General features: G+C 38.4%; 1 protein-coding gene across 5 annotated transcripts in view; it reads left to right on the forward strand.

Annotated features, from left to right (window-relative positions):
* The window catches only part of MTDH (metadherin), a 56,282-nt gene that overhangs the window by 3,347 nt on the left and 35,142 nt on the right, over window positions 1-17,793 (forward strand). For all 5 annotated transcript variants that reach the window (XM_023248711.2, XM_019822929.3, XM_023248712.2 and 2 more), the window contains exon 2: window positions 10,321-10,422. In XM_023248711.2, the coding sequence (XP_023104479.1) occupies window positions 10,321-10,422 (102 nt within the window). The remainder of the gene's footprint in view (window positions 1-10,320; window positions 10,423-17,793) is intronic.

Here is a 17,793-nt window from a genome sequence, read left to right on the forward strand (position 1 = left end):
ATTCCTGAACACCAGCACAGATCTTATGAATTCAGAATCAAAAATCTCTGGAACTGAGTCCAGGAAATCTGCATTTTTAACAAGCTCCCTTGGTAAATCCTTGCTATTAGTTTAAAAATCACTCACTGGCATAGAGCCATAAGATCCATAGTAAAGGAGAGATTTCTAAGGGGTGTCATGTTTAATCTTACAATCTATCTCTTCATTACTATATCATTCTGATACACATTTTAGTATATACTTACTCTGACCCAACTAACTAGTTTTGTGAAGGGATATTACATATTAAATGTTTTGTTTTCATCTTTTTATCCCATTATTTTTAGTTCTCTCTTAAATCATTGCAAATTTTGCAACTCAGATTTTTAAAATTTGTTTCTAGTAGTTCATTTCTATCTATTTTTCGGACAGAGAGAGACAGAGCATGAACGGGGGAGGGGCAGAGAGAGAGGGAGACACAGAATCGGAAACAGGCTCCAGGCTCCGAGCCATCAGCCCAGAGCCTGACACGGGGCTCGAACTCACGGACCGCGAGATCGTGACCTGGCTGAAGTCGGATGCTTAACCGACTGCGCCACCCAGGCGCCCCAGTTCATTTCTATCTATAGAGTAGGTGGTATTTAGCTTTTTTAAACCAACGCATAAGCACTTTTTAAAATCTTTATATCATTTTGATTTTTATCCCCTAATATCTTGGCAAAGGTCTTTCAGGGTATGAATTGCAGTTTGTTTTCCTACTAAAAGTGAAGGGGGTGGCACTTTTCACTGGGCTTATTTCTTGGCATTTTTGGAAATCATTATGTATTTTCCCATGACAGCTAGTACAATGTAAGTATTAAATAGGAACTCAGTAAATATTTTTTAACTTGACTTAATCTGAGCCATAATTTAGATGGATGTGAGATATCATATAACTAACTGGTGTTTAACAGTTGTTGCCTTGAATTTCAACTAGAAGCCTACCTATAACCAGGGTCAACTTCAGTGAAAATTTGTATTAGTGAAAAGGTTATTTTTATATTAGTGTAGGACTTCTCATAAAGATTTGCCATAATGCAATTGTGTTTTTTTTTTTTAATTTTTTTTTAACGTTTATTTATTTTTGAGACAGAGAGAGACAGAGCATGAACGGGGGAGGGTCAGAGAGAGGGAGACACAGAATCTGAAATGGGCTCCAGGCTCTGAGCTGTCAGCACAGAGCCCGACGCGGGGCTCGAACTCACGGACCGCGAGATCATGACCTGAGCCGAAGTCGGCCGCTTAACCGACTGAGCCACCCAGGCGCCCCCATAATGCAATTGTTGATATCTATAAGCTCACTGAATAAGTAGTGTTTTTGTCTTGTTTGCTCTTGTATAACCTTGCATAGTGCTTAGTACTCAGTAAAAAATTACTGAATGCATAAAGTAGTAAGATGCCCTACCAAAGTATTTATACCACTCATTCCCATTCTTCATGCCTGGTAAACAGCCATGTGAGCCACCTTTTTATTTTTACAGTGGAAGATGGCTGTGTTTGCCTCTTCTGGCTAAAATTTTATAAGGTCCGTCATTCTATAGCCAATAAATCATTCTAATAGTATGCAGCATCTTTTGTAGTCATTATTTCTGTTCCAGGTTCATTGCCACTGCCCTACTTTTGGACTTTATTACCTTTTGCTTAGACTGTACTAATACCATCCTAACTGGTTTTCCTGCTTCCAGTCTCTTTGTTGCCAATCCTTTCTACCCACTCATGCCAGTTAAATCTTTTAAAACCCAGCTCTGACCATGACTTTCATGTTTGCGTCTTGTCAGTAGTTTTCTCATCACATGTTGAATAAAACCCAGTCTACAACATGGCACTCAAACCTCTTTATAATGTAACCCCCATCTTAGATTTATCTCTTAACTATTATCTCAAACACATTACCATTGGCTAGACTTTAGTGTCTCTTATTCAAACTATTTTGTTCTATTAAAAGCCCTTTATTTCTTTCTCTCTATGATTTCTACTTATCCTTGAAGGCCCAGCTATGGTGCTGTCTCTACTCGGAAGCCTTCCCTAGTTCTGCAGCTAGGGTTAGTCTCTCTCTTTTATATTTTTATTTTATATTTTTTATGATATCTGAAACAAAACTGAACATTGCCTGGGAAGGTATCTGAAGGGCAATTCAGATTTTTTCCCCAGCCCTGTGCATGTCTGTGAGTGATGAGGAGAGCACCTCAGGTATTAATTTCGGGATTAGAAATAATTTTAGTGAGCAGGTGAACTTGCCAATATGGAATCCCTGAATAATGGGATCAACTTCATATTAGTCTGTAACTGTAACTGGACCATTCCTCTCATCTCCAGAACCTCATGTCTAGGTATATACTTGATTTCTTCTATTGGAAATCTGACATTTGTCTCAAATTTTAACATCTCCAAAACAATTCATGATTCCCTTTTCTCTCCTGGTCTTCCCCATTTCTGTAAATGGTAAATGACTGCCACCCATTCAGTTATTCAGTCCAAAAATCTAAGAGTCGTTCTTGATTCTTCCCTTTTTTCTCATTCCCTTGTATCTTCCGTACCTCATATCTAATCCGTCAGCAGGTACCATCAATTTTATCTCCAAGATGTGTATTCAGTCTGACTACTCTCATTCTAATGTCTGTCTGGCCCCTTAGCTCACTTACAGAGTAGTAACCTCTGCATGTTGCCCCCCAGTCCTAAAGCCAACATTTGTCTAAAACCAACACTTCAGTAGCTTTTGCATTTAAAATCTGTTTAGATTTTCCTGTATGGCCCAGTACCTGCTTTTCTTTCTAGGGTGATTTTGAGTTCATTTCCTCTCTTTATTACCTCCAACTATAGTGATCTCTTTTCAGTTCTTCACTCTTTTACAACCCAGTTCCTTTGCATGAACTATTATTAGCACTTCTGGGATAAACTTTTGCCTACTGTTCAAATCAGCCTATAGGTCTCACCTTAAAACTCACCTTCCTAGGGATGCCTGGGTGGCTCAATCAATTAAGCATCCCACTTTGGCTCAGGTCATGATCTTAGTGTTCATGAATTTGAGCCCCACACCAGGCTATGTGCTGACAGTCAGAGCCTGGAGCTTGCTTTGGATTCTTTGTCTCCCTCGCTCTCTGCCCCTTCCCCACTCGTGCTCTGTCTGTCTGTCTCTCTCTGTCAAAAATAAATAAACATGAAAAAAAAAAAAAACCCTCACCTTCCTAGAAAACTGTTTACTGATCACCCTAGTTGAAATAGGCATCCCCTTCTGTCTTCTGCATCAACTCTTTGTATGTATTTATTATAATTATCACAGTTTGTAAATTACTTACCCATTTACTTTTCAGAGGCCTTTTCCCTCCACTAGGTTGTAAGTCTTTTTTTTTTTTTTTTTATGTTTATTTTTGAGAGAGCAAGAGAGTGTGAGCGCATGTGCACTAGCGAGCAGGGGAGGGGCAGAGAGAGAGGGAGACACGGAATCCGAAGCAGGCTCTAGGCTCTGAGCTCTCAGCACAAAGCCCAACATGGGGCTGGAACTCATGAATCATCAGATCATGACCTGAGCAGAAGTCAGACACTTGACCAACTGAGCCATCCAGGTGCCCCTAGGTTGTATGTCTTGATATATATACAATGGCAAACAGTGCCTGGCATGTAAAGTGCCTTTGATGATTATTTGTCGAACTCAGTTCTGAACAAAGTATAATGATACCTCATAGTTTAATTGGATAATTTATTTGGCTAAGTAAATTTAGCTGTTAAGATATTCCAATAGAAGTATGTCTTTTAGGGGTGCCTGGGTGGCTCAGTTGGTTAAGCGTCCGACTTCGGCTCAGGTCATGATCTCATGTCCGTGAGTTCGAGCCCTGCGTCGGGCTCTGTGCTGACAGCTCAGAGCCTGGAACCTGTTTCAGATTCTGTGTCTCCGTCTTCTCTGACCCTCCCCCATTCATGCTCTGTCTCTCTCTGTCTCAAAAATAAATAAACGTTAAAAAAATTAAAAAAAAAAAAAGAAGTATGTCTTTTATTCTAGGTAGTAATTTTGCTGTATTATCCCAGGTATTAGTAAAGGTAAATTATATCACTTGCTACCTACAAACAGGATTTTCTTTTTACCTTTAAATCACTATTCCCCATGTTATAAGTATAAAAAGAAAAATCATTTGATTAAAAACTCCTGAGTTCTAGATAAACATTGCTGATTTTACAGAAATGGAATCTTGAGATTTATAGATTATAATAACTTATTTGAGGTCATAGAGCAAAGGAGTTTCAAAGGCTAAATGGTATGATAATTTGTAGTCTACAAATTCTGCTGTTATGTCCGTGTACCTCTCTGGTTTTCATAGCATGTTCAAGGATATTACATTGCATTCAGAGAACAATTCCAATTTTCCCAGTAAGTTACAGCTGTCTTTCTTCTTTTTTTTTTTTTAATTTGCTTTAAGGTTTATTTATTTTTGAGAGAGAGAAAGAGAACACGAGCAGGAGAGGCACCGAGAGAGAGGGAGACACAATCTAACAAGGCTCCAGGTTCTGAGCTGTCAGCACAGGGCCCCATGTGGGGCTCGAACTCACAAACCAGGAGATCGTGAACTAGCTGATGGGCACTTAACCCACTGAGCCACCCAGGCGCCCCTCTCTTTATTTCTTTCAAAATTTACTTTTAGAATGAAAAGTTTGGGGGCACCCAAGTGGCTCATTCGGTCGAGCGTCCATCTCTTGATTTCGGGTCAGGTCATGATCTCATGGTTCGTGAGCTCAAGCCCCACATTGGGCTCTGCGCAGAGCATGGAGCCTGCTTGGAATTCTCTCCGCCCCCCCCTTCCCGCTCACTTGCTCACTGTCTCCCTCTCTCTCTCAAAAATAAGTAAATAATCATTAAAAAAATAGAATCAAAAGTTTGTGCTGAAAATTGTAGTGACTCTTACCAAAGCTCCAGAAATTTGGCTCTGTTTGGTTAAATGACAGGACTTTTTCATCTTGTTGTTGTATTCTGCCAAAGTCCTAACAGAGAAGACCTTTAATAATTATGCTTATCTTAGATATTAAGAGCAGCAATAAACCCTCTTAACACTTGAGGTTTCTTTTGCACTTTGACATTATTGGTTAATGTACTACTTCTCAAGGTTATGAAAGCTTTGAGAGTATTTTTTTAATTTTATTTTTTAATTTTTTTTAATGTTTATTTCTGAGAGTGAGCACGTGAGTGGGGGAGGGGCACAGAGCATCCGAAGTGGGCTCCATGCTGACAGCATGAGGATTCCTGGTGCAGTTAACAAGTTGATAGTTCGGAATCCCTGAAGAGAGTTGAGTCTTTGGCTAGCTGCTTGGAAGGCACAGGATCTTTACACTAAAGGAAATAGCTCAGGATATATATAGCATGATTTTGCTAATTTGAATCATAGGCCATATTTGTAAGATTGTACTCTCAGTTATTAAGAGTTTAAAATCGGGGTTGGATTTAAAAATAAGTTAGTAAATTACTATAATTAAAGCTGTAGTATATTTATATTTGACATATTCACATTTGGCAGAAAAAAAGACACTTTCAAATAAATGGCAAGAAATTGTTCTATCTTGAATTTATATCAGAACTCTTCAAACTAAAAATACACTGACCAAGGCAAGGTCTTGTTCACTAAATGAGATGATGCATGTAAAGCATCTAGCAAGGTGCTTGGCCCACGGCAGATACTTGGGAATTATGTGTCAGGCCGTCTTCACTCTGTCAGCTAAAGATGATGCACCTTGAATTTCCATAACATTTTGCCCTTGATCTTTTTTTATGATGGGTGTAATATGTCTACTTATGCCTCCTGTATGTTCAGAATAACTTTAAGCTAAGAAAATTGAAACTCTAGTGAAATAGTAACTTCTCCGGGATTACACACATTGGGGAATTCAACCCTGGTTTCAGCTTGCCTTTAAAACCCATACTCTTCCTTTACGAGTAGGGTTGGTGGGGTTATATTCACTTACTGGATAGTAAGTCAACATAAGTGAGTATGATGTAATTTTCTTTTCTTAGAAAATGGTGAAACTACAAGCAGTTTTTTAAAAAAGAAAGATACTACATTGCTGTCTTTGACAGCAAGCCTGGACTATTTCTAGCCTCTGAGAGGCTGTGTTTACTTACCATTTGTATTCTGTTAACTCCCCAAAAGAATTTGTGTCTGGAGCACTGGGCCTGATGGATGCATGTAGTGTCTGTTGACCCTCTTGACCACCAGGACTTAACGCTGGTTGTAGGCTTGCTAGTTGTGACCTGAAAGCTGGACAAGGAGATGAGGATTTGAGCCATTATAGCCATGTTCTCTCATTTATTGTCGTTTTAACAAGAAACTTGTATGAGTACATATTTTCTTTATATTTACAAATGATGAAATAAAGGGTTAAGTCAAGGAAAATGCTTATAATCACAGTGATTAAATATAGAAGTCGAGTCTTAATCCCAGGTTTGTTCAGTTCCAGTGTCCATGGTCTCTTCATCTTCCATTTTTTTGGTAGTTGGTAGGCTGTCCTTCTAGTTTCTTAAGGTGTTTCCAAGTAACTTGAAGTCATGGTTTTTATATTTTCTATCTAGAAATAAAATTCACATAACTAAGTGAAAATGGGATTCTAAATGGTTTCGTTTTAGAAGTCAAATGTTAAACTTTACATATGGTTATCTTAGATGTAGATTCCTTTGGAATAGATGTCCGTTATTAAGCATCTCTGCTTATTCTGAACCTCAAAACTCCTCAAGGGCAAATTCCTTTCATTTGTCCTTGTTCCTGAGGTCCCTAGCCCAGTGCCTGAAGTACTTAATAAACATTTATGAAATTAATAATTTAAGGGTTGACTAACATGAAAATTATATTTCCTTTAAATCAGGCATTTTTTAAAGTTTGTTCATTTTGAGAGAGAGAGATGAGTCAGAGAGGGAGAGAATCCTAAACAGGCTCCACACTGGCAGTGTGGAGCTCAATGCGGGTCTTGAACCCAGGGACAGTGTGATCACGCCCTGAACTGAAATCAAGAGTCAGAAGCTCAACTGACTGAGCCACCCAGATGCTCCAAAATCAGGTATTATTCAATAAGAGACCCTGCTCCCCTGCTGTGTTTCTCCTTTTTGCATTTTATTTTCTTGATTGTCAGCTAGGTATCTTCATTTTGGTTTATCACCACCCCTCCCAACACACACACACACACACACACACGCACGTGTGCACACACACACTCACAATGTTCATTCATGAATATGTTTTTCAAAGGATGTGGCGTAGGAGTTGGGGAATGTATAATAATAAAGCAGACATAGCATTGCCTATAAGGAGTTTATCCATCTAAGAAATGATTATGTCATTTTTCTGTTTCTGGTTGATTTTCACCAAATTCGGAGGATGTTCTTGTCTAATTTAAAATATAGCTTATATTCTATATGTGAAATTAACTTTGGTTGGCCCTGGAAGGAAACACCTCAAAGTTTTCCAGAAAATTTTATACTAGGTTAGGATGAGAGGCCCGCATAATTGCTAATCTATGGAAACGTGTATATTAAGGCTTCATGATGAGAAAAGATAATACCTTTTGTATAAGATACAAAAGATAAAACCCTGTTGGCAGTCAGGTTGGATTTGAAGTGTTGGTTTGCAGTTAGTTGCCTTTTCTTTTTCTCTTCCTCTTTTTCTCTTTTTCCTTTTTTTTTAGAGAGTGGAAGCACAAGTTGGGGGGAGGTGGAGCGGGGAGAGAGAGAAGGAGAGAGACAGTCCCAAGCAGGCTCCATGCTCAGCGTGGAGCCCAACTTGGGGCTCAGTCTCACAACCCTGGGATCATGACCTGAGCTGAAATCAAGAGTCAGAGGCTCAAGTGACTGAGCCACTCAGGCGCCCCTTTATTTAATTAATTAACTTACTTACATTTAGTTACTTTCCTGTGAGCAGATCTACATAATATGCCTCCATTTCTGGATTTGCTGATTTAAATGTGGTTAATGATTTTCCAGGACAAGACCTTCTTGACCAGCTAGTGGCAGGACAGATGAGTGTTGCTGGTGGGTAGGAAAGGCACAGCTGCCATTGGGTATCCTTTATTCATAGGGCCCAAGAGTTCTGTTGGGATAGGAGGCATATTGTTTCATGTTATCTGGCATTTTGAGGAAGGGTTGTTGCTGACTCCCAAATGTTAGTGGGACATTGAGAAATCTGCATAGACCGAAGGAACAGCTACAGTTACAGTAATTGCATAAATTCATCTTGCGAAGAAGGAAGTAAAAATGGCACAGGTTGGAGTGTGGGACCACCTGTGGCTTGCCGGTCATTTCAGAGTCTGTGAAATGGAAACTGAGTGTTCCTGCTGTAGCTCACGGGATTGAGGACTTCAGAGTTTATATTTGTTCAAAAGGAGATTGTTTCATCTTTCATTTGGGAGGCTGTATCACCAGTGTTTGCGTTTGGCCTCAAAGGAATTGCATTGAATTTTTTGTAGTTTTTGACCAATTCCTCACCTTTTAGCAGTTAATAAATTAAGATGACTCCATGTAGTCATTTACATGAATAAAATGGAAGTGCTATAGTAGTGACTGTGATGGAAAGTTTCCTGAAGGGATTAGTTAAGTGAAGTTTCAGAAATGTAAGCCTGTGAGCTTCCAGTTAGAGACTGGAAACTGAAATTGAAGCTGCAAGATCATTCAGGGGGCATAAGGCTTGTATAGAGAGGGTGAAGCTGAAGCAGACCACAGGAAATCAGAAAAGGTTTGGCTGAAGAGGATAATAAGAACTAACATATGAGAACTGGCAATTGAGATGCTGATCTTGGAAGTAGAATTAAACGGTTTTATATTCCTGATGTGGTTATTGCTCTAAGTCCAGATTCCTTTCAGGGTTTTCTTACCCTTCTTTGTGTACCCCCCCCCCCCCAACATGTACATACACAGGGAAGCTGGTGAGAGGAAGCAGCATGAAAGTGACACAACAGCACAGGAGAAAGAAAACCAAATCAAGAGGAAGGAGACCTGGTTTTGGCATCTGAGTTTAACAAATTGCTTAAGAGCCAGCAGATTAAATTGGGGTTAATTAGGATTTTTGTCAGCTAAAAGACAGCTTTTGTTTTGGCTTTTCTGCCATAAATCCTTGAAAAGCCTACAAATCGGGTTTTAAAATATTAATGGTCTGTTTCTCTAACTGTATATCCCTGATAATTTCGAACAAACTCTGGCAAAGTCACATTATAGAAACTTGAGCATTGCTATTGTTTTCTGGAGTATGGTTCTGCTATAATGAGTAATCTGGTGGAAGTCTGTTCTGCAAGAACTGGAAATAAGGCAACTGAAACTAGTATATTGATTTACTAACTCATTGAATTATTGGGAGTATGAGAATAAGCAAGTGAAAAGAAATAGTAGGACCCAGAGAGAAGAGGTTAGAATACCAGATACCTGGACTCCATTCTTCAAAGTCTTGAATCTAAGTATATTTCTGGTGATAGAACATAGAAATGTGGTTTTTTTTGGGGGGGGGGAGGGGGGAGGATTAACCCCCCAAACTAGTGATTCTAATTAAAACCCAGACTTGGAATTCACAAACTTAATTTTACTCATATCTTTTTATTTTCGGAGTGTTGAAGCTGAGGTAACCTTTTTAAGCTGTAGCACTGGCTTGGTAAATTTCTTAATCCCAGAACAATAGAACCATTAGATAATAGAATTACGAGAGGCATTAGAGATAATCTAATATAGAGGCCAACAGATTATGGACCAGGGACCAAATCTGGCCCTCTACTAGTGTTTTGCAAATAAAGTTTCATTGGAATACAGCCACACTCAATTTATTCATCTGTGGCTGCTTTTGTACAAAATTGCACTGTTTTGTAGTTGCAGCAGAGATGATATGGCCCACAAAGCCTAAAATATTTCCTGTCCCTTTATCGAAAAAGTTTACTGACTTTTGAATAGACCAGATCTATAATTTTATATATGTGGAAATAAGACTCAAAAGATAATGAGTGAAACGTTTTGAGATTACGCTACTAATTGGTGGTGAGAGTGCAAATACAGTTTAGTTCCCCATATTCCTGCTTTCATTCCATGAGTTTTTGTTGGAGGAACTGATACCCTGGGTGAGATCAGAAAATTTATTTGTGGTACAGGCTTTTGTTTATAGGTTCATTATCATATTACAAAACACAGTTATTAGAGATAGTAGCACATCAAGTCTTACAACATGGCTGTACAGAAACCTATTAAAGTTGGGTCAGGGGGTAGCATTTGATTGTAGTATATGCTGTTTCTTGAGTATAAATCTTTGATTTGACCCTCCAAGCAGTTTGATAACAAGATTCTTTTTGTTACCTGTGCAGCCGAATGGACGGACGGTTGAAGTGGCTGACGAGGAAGTTGTCCGAACTCCTCGAAGTATAACAGCAAAGCAGCCCTTAGAGACAGATAAAAAAAATGAAAAGGTAAGTTTGGGAACATATGAAATTATATGCAAGTCTCTTAATAAAGAGAGTGACATAATATAAAAATGATGTTTTTCTGTTTCGCAAAATTGTATGTATACTTCCCCATTTAAGGACAACTGAAAATATGAATTTATCATAGCAGATGGGTGGTAAAGGCGTAAGTAAGTTGTTTCGTTGTTTTACTTTTAAAAGGAAGGATGTATCACCAAATATTTTTAAACATGCTGTGGCAGTATTAAATATTCACTTTACCAAAACAGTTTTATTTATGACTTGAACGTCTTTTATAGGAGTAAGGTTGCAGGTATGTAACACCCTCTTATTTGAAAACAGGATTGTATTATCTTTGTTAATAGTACACTTCTGACATAAAAAGCTTACCAACTTGTTCGATGGTATTAAGTGTTGAAATAGATTTCTGTTCTGATGGAGACATAATTGTCTACTTATTAGACATTTTGAGTTTGTTGAACAAAAGAGAATGTTCTGTGCACTCTTAAGTTTTCAAATAAGACAATCTGTCATACCCCATAAATGGTACATTCCTGGGGTTTTATTCAGTTTTCAGTGTTAGAACTGACCCATTTTTTATTTGACTTAGGCAGAATGTAAAAAGGAACTGTTAACAGTGGGTTGTCCTGCTGTGGGAGAGAAACTTCTCATTTAAGTCCTTTCGATACATTTAATACTTGTGCTCTTCCACTCCCTTTTTAAAACCCTGTGCATGCATAACTCCTTTTTAACAAAGAAAGACAAACCAAAAAATAACGAAAGGTAGATAAGTGGTTTCTAGAAACCAGAATGCGACAATTCCAGTCCTACAGAATAATAGTATGAAATGGTTGCTACACTTTCTTAACGCTTACAATTTTTAAAGTGTCTTTGAAGAATTGGCAAGATCAGTTCTCCTCCGTAACCCAGTAAAATTGGTCTAGGTTCAAGATGGCTGCAGGTAGGATGGTGTAAAATGAAGGATAGTTGTGGGCAAAAGTTAAATTTATGCCTGATTTTGCCTTTGGCAGAAAAATAAATAGGAAATAACTTGTATTAACAAGTAAGCATACAATTTCAGGATTGTAAATTTAAAGTGTGAATAGTTTATATGTCTAATACGTATTTGTACTCCTTCCCTATATTTCCTTGTTTCTGGATTTTCTTCCTACTAGTGAGCATTTTATGCTTGTTCCTTTTTCCACTCCCTGAATTATCCTGAAATATTTGTAGTTGGAATAAATGATGAACTGCCATTCATCTCTGATTGGTTAATCATATATAGATCGGGTGTAGGAAGATGAAAAAACCACAGTTTAGAGTTTATAATCATTCTGAAATTTCTTATGTTAGGAAATAATTACAATAATTGACATTTTAAATATCTGTAAAATGGCAGGCACTATGCAAAGTGGGGTGTGTGTATAATGTATGAATGTATGTACATATATCTTGTAGGGACAAAGTACATATCGGGTGTGCTTTTAAGACTTTATAGAATATTTATCCATGTTATTTTATTTATCCTCATAAGAGCACAGAGGAGGTGGTATTATACCTATCTTACAAATAAGAAACCTGAGGCATAAGTTATCTAAGCTATTAGATGTAGTCAGTTCTAACCCAGACCCATCTGACTTCAAAGTCTGTGCTTTTTACTGCTGTGTATTATTTCTGATCCTTTCATAAACTCTAGCAGGCAGGTAGTAACCGCCCCATTGTGCAAATAAGGACTCTCAGCATGGAGGGATTTTGCAGTTTTACTCAGCGCACAGTTTCTGAGCTAGGATTTGAATCCAGCTCATTCCGGTGTCAAAGCCCATGCGTTTTTCAATCACTTGACAGTACTGCCTCCTTTCAGTTGCTGTTGCTTTTTCAGAACAAAACTGCCTTTGGTTTGCTGTCTACTTGGTTAGGCTTTCTGCATAATAGTAAATGCTACAGCTCATGGCTAGTGTTTCTTTTTGCTGTCTGCATCTTGAATTTATGCTTTTTAACTTGGTTTAGCCCAAAAGACTTTATTTCAGTTCATTTTTTATGCTATTGCACTGTTTTTGCATGTTGTAAATATGTGTTTTAAGGCTTTTTATTACTTTCTTTCTAAAGAGGCTTCTCTTAGATCTACTTATGTACCTTAATATGCATCATTGTATGTTTGTTTTTCTCTCAGAGCCACATCTAAGCACTCTAAGCTGTGATATTGAATACCTTGCCCTGTCACTTGAGTAATAAGCCTTAGAAGTAAAACATTGTCCAAAAATCACGTATGACAAGAGTTATAGATCTTGTGTCTATAAAGCAAGTTAAAGTACCGTAGTTTTCTAGGTCTTTATTTGGCTGTGAAGGTCAATACTTCGTTGATACTGGTCTCTAGTAGAGTAGACCTAGGACCATTAGCTGGCTGAATGCATTGTGCTATTGGATGCTGAAGAGAATAAGAATGGAAGAAGTACTTACTCTCAGAAAGACTGCAGTCTAGTTAAGGAAAGGCAAGCACAGGAGAAGATACCAGGTAACAAGACTTTGGGTGCCAGATATTCACAGGAATAAGATTATCCAATTTGGGTGGCCAGAAAGAATTGACAATTGGACTCTTAAGGCTAGGGATGGTATTTTAGTAAGTAGAAGTGGGGAGGCCAGCTTTGGCAAGTGAGAGAGAAACAGATGGACACAATCAGACATTATTCAGCTGAAACAAAAGAAGATATTCTTAATGGAAAACTCTCGATAAGTTTGACTGGTCAAGGTGGGGGTGGGGTATGATAAAAATAGATATGTTTAGCTGGCAGCAACGTTTATGATTAACAGGTCAGGCTTGTGTTAGTGATTATGAGGATTTGAATTAAGATAGAAGTGTAAAGATTGTTAGAGAAACAACAGAAACCAAAATGTATAAAATTTGGTCACAATCAAATTTGTTTATGTTCAGAATGAAGTCAATGGTGTCCTACTGAAATATCATTCATTTTAAGTATTAATAAGCTCTTACATTTTTATGTTGCTACATAATACAAAATATTTTCACCTCTTTTGACTCTGTTGACTAAGTCTTGGTTGAGGAAGGAGAGGGGTACTATCATTTTTTTTTTAATACAGCTCATTAAAAAGAGTTTAGTGGATTGCCCAGCATCACATACCTAGTAAATAATGCTCCCTCAATTTCACGGAGGCAGCTGTTCTCCAAGTGTGGTTTGTGGACCCCTGGGATGGGGTCCCAGGGACCCTTTTGTTGGGCCCTGGGGGATGAAACTGTTTTCATAATAATTAGGATATTTGCCTTCTTCACCATGTTGATAGTTGCACTAATGGTGCAGAAGCAATAGCAAGTAAAACTGCTGGCTTCCGAGCACAAATCGTGACGGTAACACCAAACTACTAGTAACTGTATTTATGCAATCCACTCATAGTTAAAAAAAAAAAAAAGCTAGTTTCACTTAAGAGTATTCTTAATGAAGCTATAAAAATGATCATTATTAATTTCATTAAATCTTGACCTCTGAACACATGCTTTTTAATTATTTTTCATGATGAAATAGGAAGTATACCTACAGTATGCTGTGTACTGAAGAACAGTGGTTGTCTTGAGGAAGAACATTTGTACAATTGAGTTGCAACCTAGACTAGTTACTGTTTTTACGTGAAAGAACAGCTGATAGATACCAATGGTTATTTAGACCTGGGTACTTGCAGACATTTTCTCAAAAATAATTAAAATGATCCTGTCACTTCAAGGAAAAGAATACTTAGTATTTGTTGCAAATGATACAATGATTTGTTTCTGAGTGAAAATTAGAAATCTGGAAAATTTGTATCTGCCACCATTAGCTTGACAGCATCCCTGTGCTTAAAGAATATCTGATGAGATCAGTCGTGATATTAACAAATATGATTTTTAAAAATCTGTATACAATGGAATGTTTTAACATTTTAGAAGATGTGTGTAACTCACTGAACCAGTATTTTCCAGGTGACCAGTACTTGCATGTTACAAAATCAGACAACTGTGAAAGTTTCATTAAATGCACAAGGTAGATCAATAGAGTGTGGAAAGTTCATTGATGCACTTTCAGATTCCATGTTGCAACAATTTTTAAGAAACTACCACTTGACAAGTTTCAGCATAATACTTTCCCCTACCTCTACCTAAAGTTCCTTGTGACTTCCCATTGCTCTTACTCTACAACCTTGAACATAACCTAAAGGTCCTGCCTGTGATACAGGTCTCTGTTCCTACCCCTCACCCTGTTTAAGTCTACGCTCATTGGTTTTCTTTCTTTTTTGTTAAGCAGCTTTATTTTGAGATATACCACAAAATTTATTTCATATAAGTGTATGATTTTAGTTGTATTGCAGAGTTGTACGGCTCTCGCCATAGTCTAGTTTTTGAACATTTTCCTCTGCCCACTACCAGTAACACCCCATTTTCTCCTTTTCTTCTTAGTCCCAGCCCCTGTCAACCACTAATCTTTGGTGTAATGTCAAAGGATATCACAATTATCTGAAAAAGCAAAAAACAACAACAACAAAACTATTAAAACAATCCTTTTAAGGGCGCCTAGGTGGCTCAGTCGGTTAAGTGTCCGACTTTGGCTCAGGTCATGATCTCGCAGTTTGTGAGTTCGAGCCCTGCATTGGTCTCTGTGCTGGAAGCTCAGAGCCTGGAGCCTGTTTCAGATTCTGTGTCTCCCTCTCTCTCTGACCCTCCTCAGAGCTCTCTCTCTCGCTCTGTCTCTCTCTCTCAAAAATAAATAAACATTAAAAAAATAAAAACCAATCCTTTTACCTGGGGCACCTTGGTGGCTGAGTCAGTTGATTATCCAACTCTTGATTTCGGCTCAGGTTATGATCCCAGGGTCGTGGTATCCATGCTGGGAGTGGAGCCTGCTTGAGATTCATTCTCTCTCTCTCTCTTCCTCTTCCACCCTCTCTCTCCCTCTCTCCCTCCCATCCCCCCCACCCCCCACCTACCCCTCTGCCACTCTCCCTGCTCTCATGCACACTCTGTCTCTCAAAAAAAAAAAAAAAAAAAAAAAAAAATCCAGGGCACCTGGGTGGCTCAGTTGGTTCGAGTGTCCAACTTCAGCTCAGGTCATGGTCTCATGGTTCTTGAGTTCGAACCCCCACATCAGGCTCACTGCTGTCAGCCTGTCAGCGAGGAGCTGGCTTCAGATCCTCTGTCCCCTCTCTCTGCCCCTCCCCCATTTGCACTCTCCCACAATTAGTAAATATTCTTAAAAAGTCTTAAAGATCCTTTTTCCAATTATATATCTGTGTGTATATAGTCAGATTTTCATGCTTTAAATAACGTATCACAGTAAAATTAAATGCAAAAGGTGGTATGCGAATCTAGCTATCTTTTATGAAGCCAGACATTAAAGATATTTGCAAACTGTAGAACATACCAACCGTGCTGCTCACTAAAATGTTCATTTGTTTGTTTTGGAAAATACAGTTATTTATATAGGTGTAATTAAACAGTATGTAATTAGTCTATTATTATTTTGAAATAAATTAATATATTAAATAATATCTTAGTTTAAATTTATAGTATGTTAGATACCAGTAGATACAACCCGTGTAAACAAAGGCTCTTTGATATCTTTGGTCTGTTTTAAGAGTATCCTAAGGGCGCCTGGGTGGCGCAGTCGGTTAAGCGTCCGACTTCAGCCAGGTCACGATCTCGCGGTCCGTGAGTTCGAGCCCCGCGTCGGGCTCTGGGCTGATGGCTCAGAGCCTGGAGCCTGTTTCCGATTCTGTGTCTCCCTCTCTCTCTGCCCCTCCCCCGTTCATGCTCTGTCTCTCTCTGTCCCAAAAATAAATAAACGTTGAAAAAAAAAATTTAAAAAAAAAAAAAAGGGGGCGCCTGGGTGGCTCAGTCGGTTAAGCGTCCGACTTCAGCTCAGGTCACGATGATCTCGCTGTTCGTGAGTTCGAGCCCTGCGTCGGGCTCTGGGCTGATGGCTCAGAGCCTGGAGCCTACTTCCGATTCTGTGTCTCCCTCTCTCTCTGCCCCTCCCCTGTTCATGCTCTGTCTCTCTCTGTCCCAAAAATAAACGTTAAAAAAAATTAAAAAAAAAAAAAAAAAAAGAGTATCCTGTAACCAAGAAGTTTGAGAACCACTATTCTAGGAGTGATCAGTGTTTAGAAGACCATAGACAAACTTATTCCAAGGCATCATAGATTTTAAACAACTGTAAGGTATAGTAGCTCTTAGCAAAACAGAGAACACTGTGTGCCCAGTGAATTTACATGCATTTGTGTTTTACCTTCCATAATACGTCTTAGAAACAATAGTCTAAAATCGGGGATTGGCAAACCATGACCATTGGCCATATGTAGCTCTCTGCCTATTTTTTGAAAGTTTATTGGAATGCAGCCACACTTATTTATTGTCTGTGGTTGCATTTATATTACAACAGCAAAGTTGAGTGGTTGCAATAGAGACCTTATAGTCTGCAAAGCATAAAATATTTATTGTCTGGCTTTTTTTTGCTGAACACCTCTTTTAAACTTCTAATACAATCTTTTGGATTCATTAAAATATTTCATTATCTGGAATGCTTTGAATCTGATTATGTAGGTCTTGGACTCTTGACCTTTTGGGCTCCTTGTGCCATAGAATCTATAGCTTCATGATTCTTGGGTTCCATCCAAGAATTAGTAGTTTCAGTGCCCCCTTTGAAGGTAAACACAGTAGTTTCCATCAAAGAGGGAATATCTTACGAGAGAAACCTCATTTTTGCCCCCTAGACTTTTCTGTCTAAACTCCTGACAAATAGCAGAAAGGAGACCAGAACCAGGACTTCTCCTCTAGCCCATCATTTTCCCATGATGCTGTAGTTGAATGAGGCAAGTGGGAGTGGCAAGAGGAGATTGAAATAGAGTGAGAAAATGAATTTGGTTTTAAACATGCTAAGATTGAGGTAATAAATGGAGTCTCCAAGTGGAATTAATTTATTAAGCTGTTGGAAATTTGAGAACCATGTCTGGGAAAGAGTTTGGGGCTAGATAAAGTTCTTAAGAAAGGTTTCTTGTAAATTTTTTTTAAGATTCTGGGTTGGTAGTCATGCCGCTTGTGTGGTGTACCATAATTCGTGAGCTCACACCAAATGTATTTAAATAATTTAATGGCTCGCATAAGTGTTCAAGTATACAAATAGAGTAGCTCAGAGGTTTTATTTTGGGGGCAATGAGAGTTGGGCAGACAGGACCATACATAACACAATTTATTTTTAGGCTCTTTTACTGATTAACCAAATAACTGCTGTCTGCAAGGTGTATTATTCTAGGAACTAGGAATATAACGATTGATAAAACAGGATAAAATGGGAAAAGGGATGACTAAAATAAAGCAAATATATTCTCTAACGGTAGGTG

Source organism: Felis catus, chromosome F2, assembly GCF_018350175.1.
Source record: "Felis catus isolate Fca126 chromosome F2, F.catus_Fca126_mat1.0, whole genome shotgun sequence".
NCBI classification, from domain to species: domain Eukaryota; kingdom Metazoa; phylum Chordata; class Mammalia; order Carnivora; family Felidae; genus Felis; species Felis catus.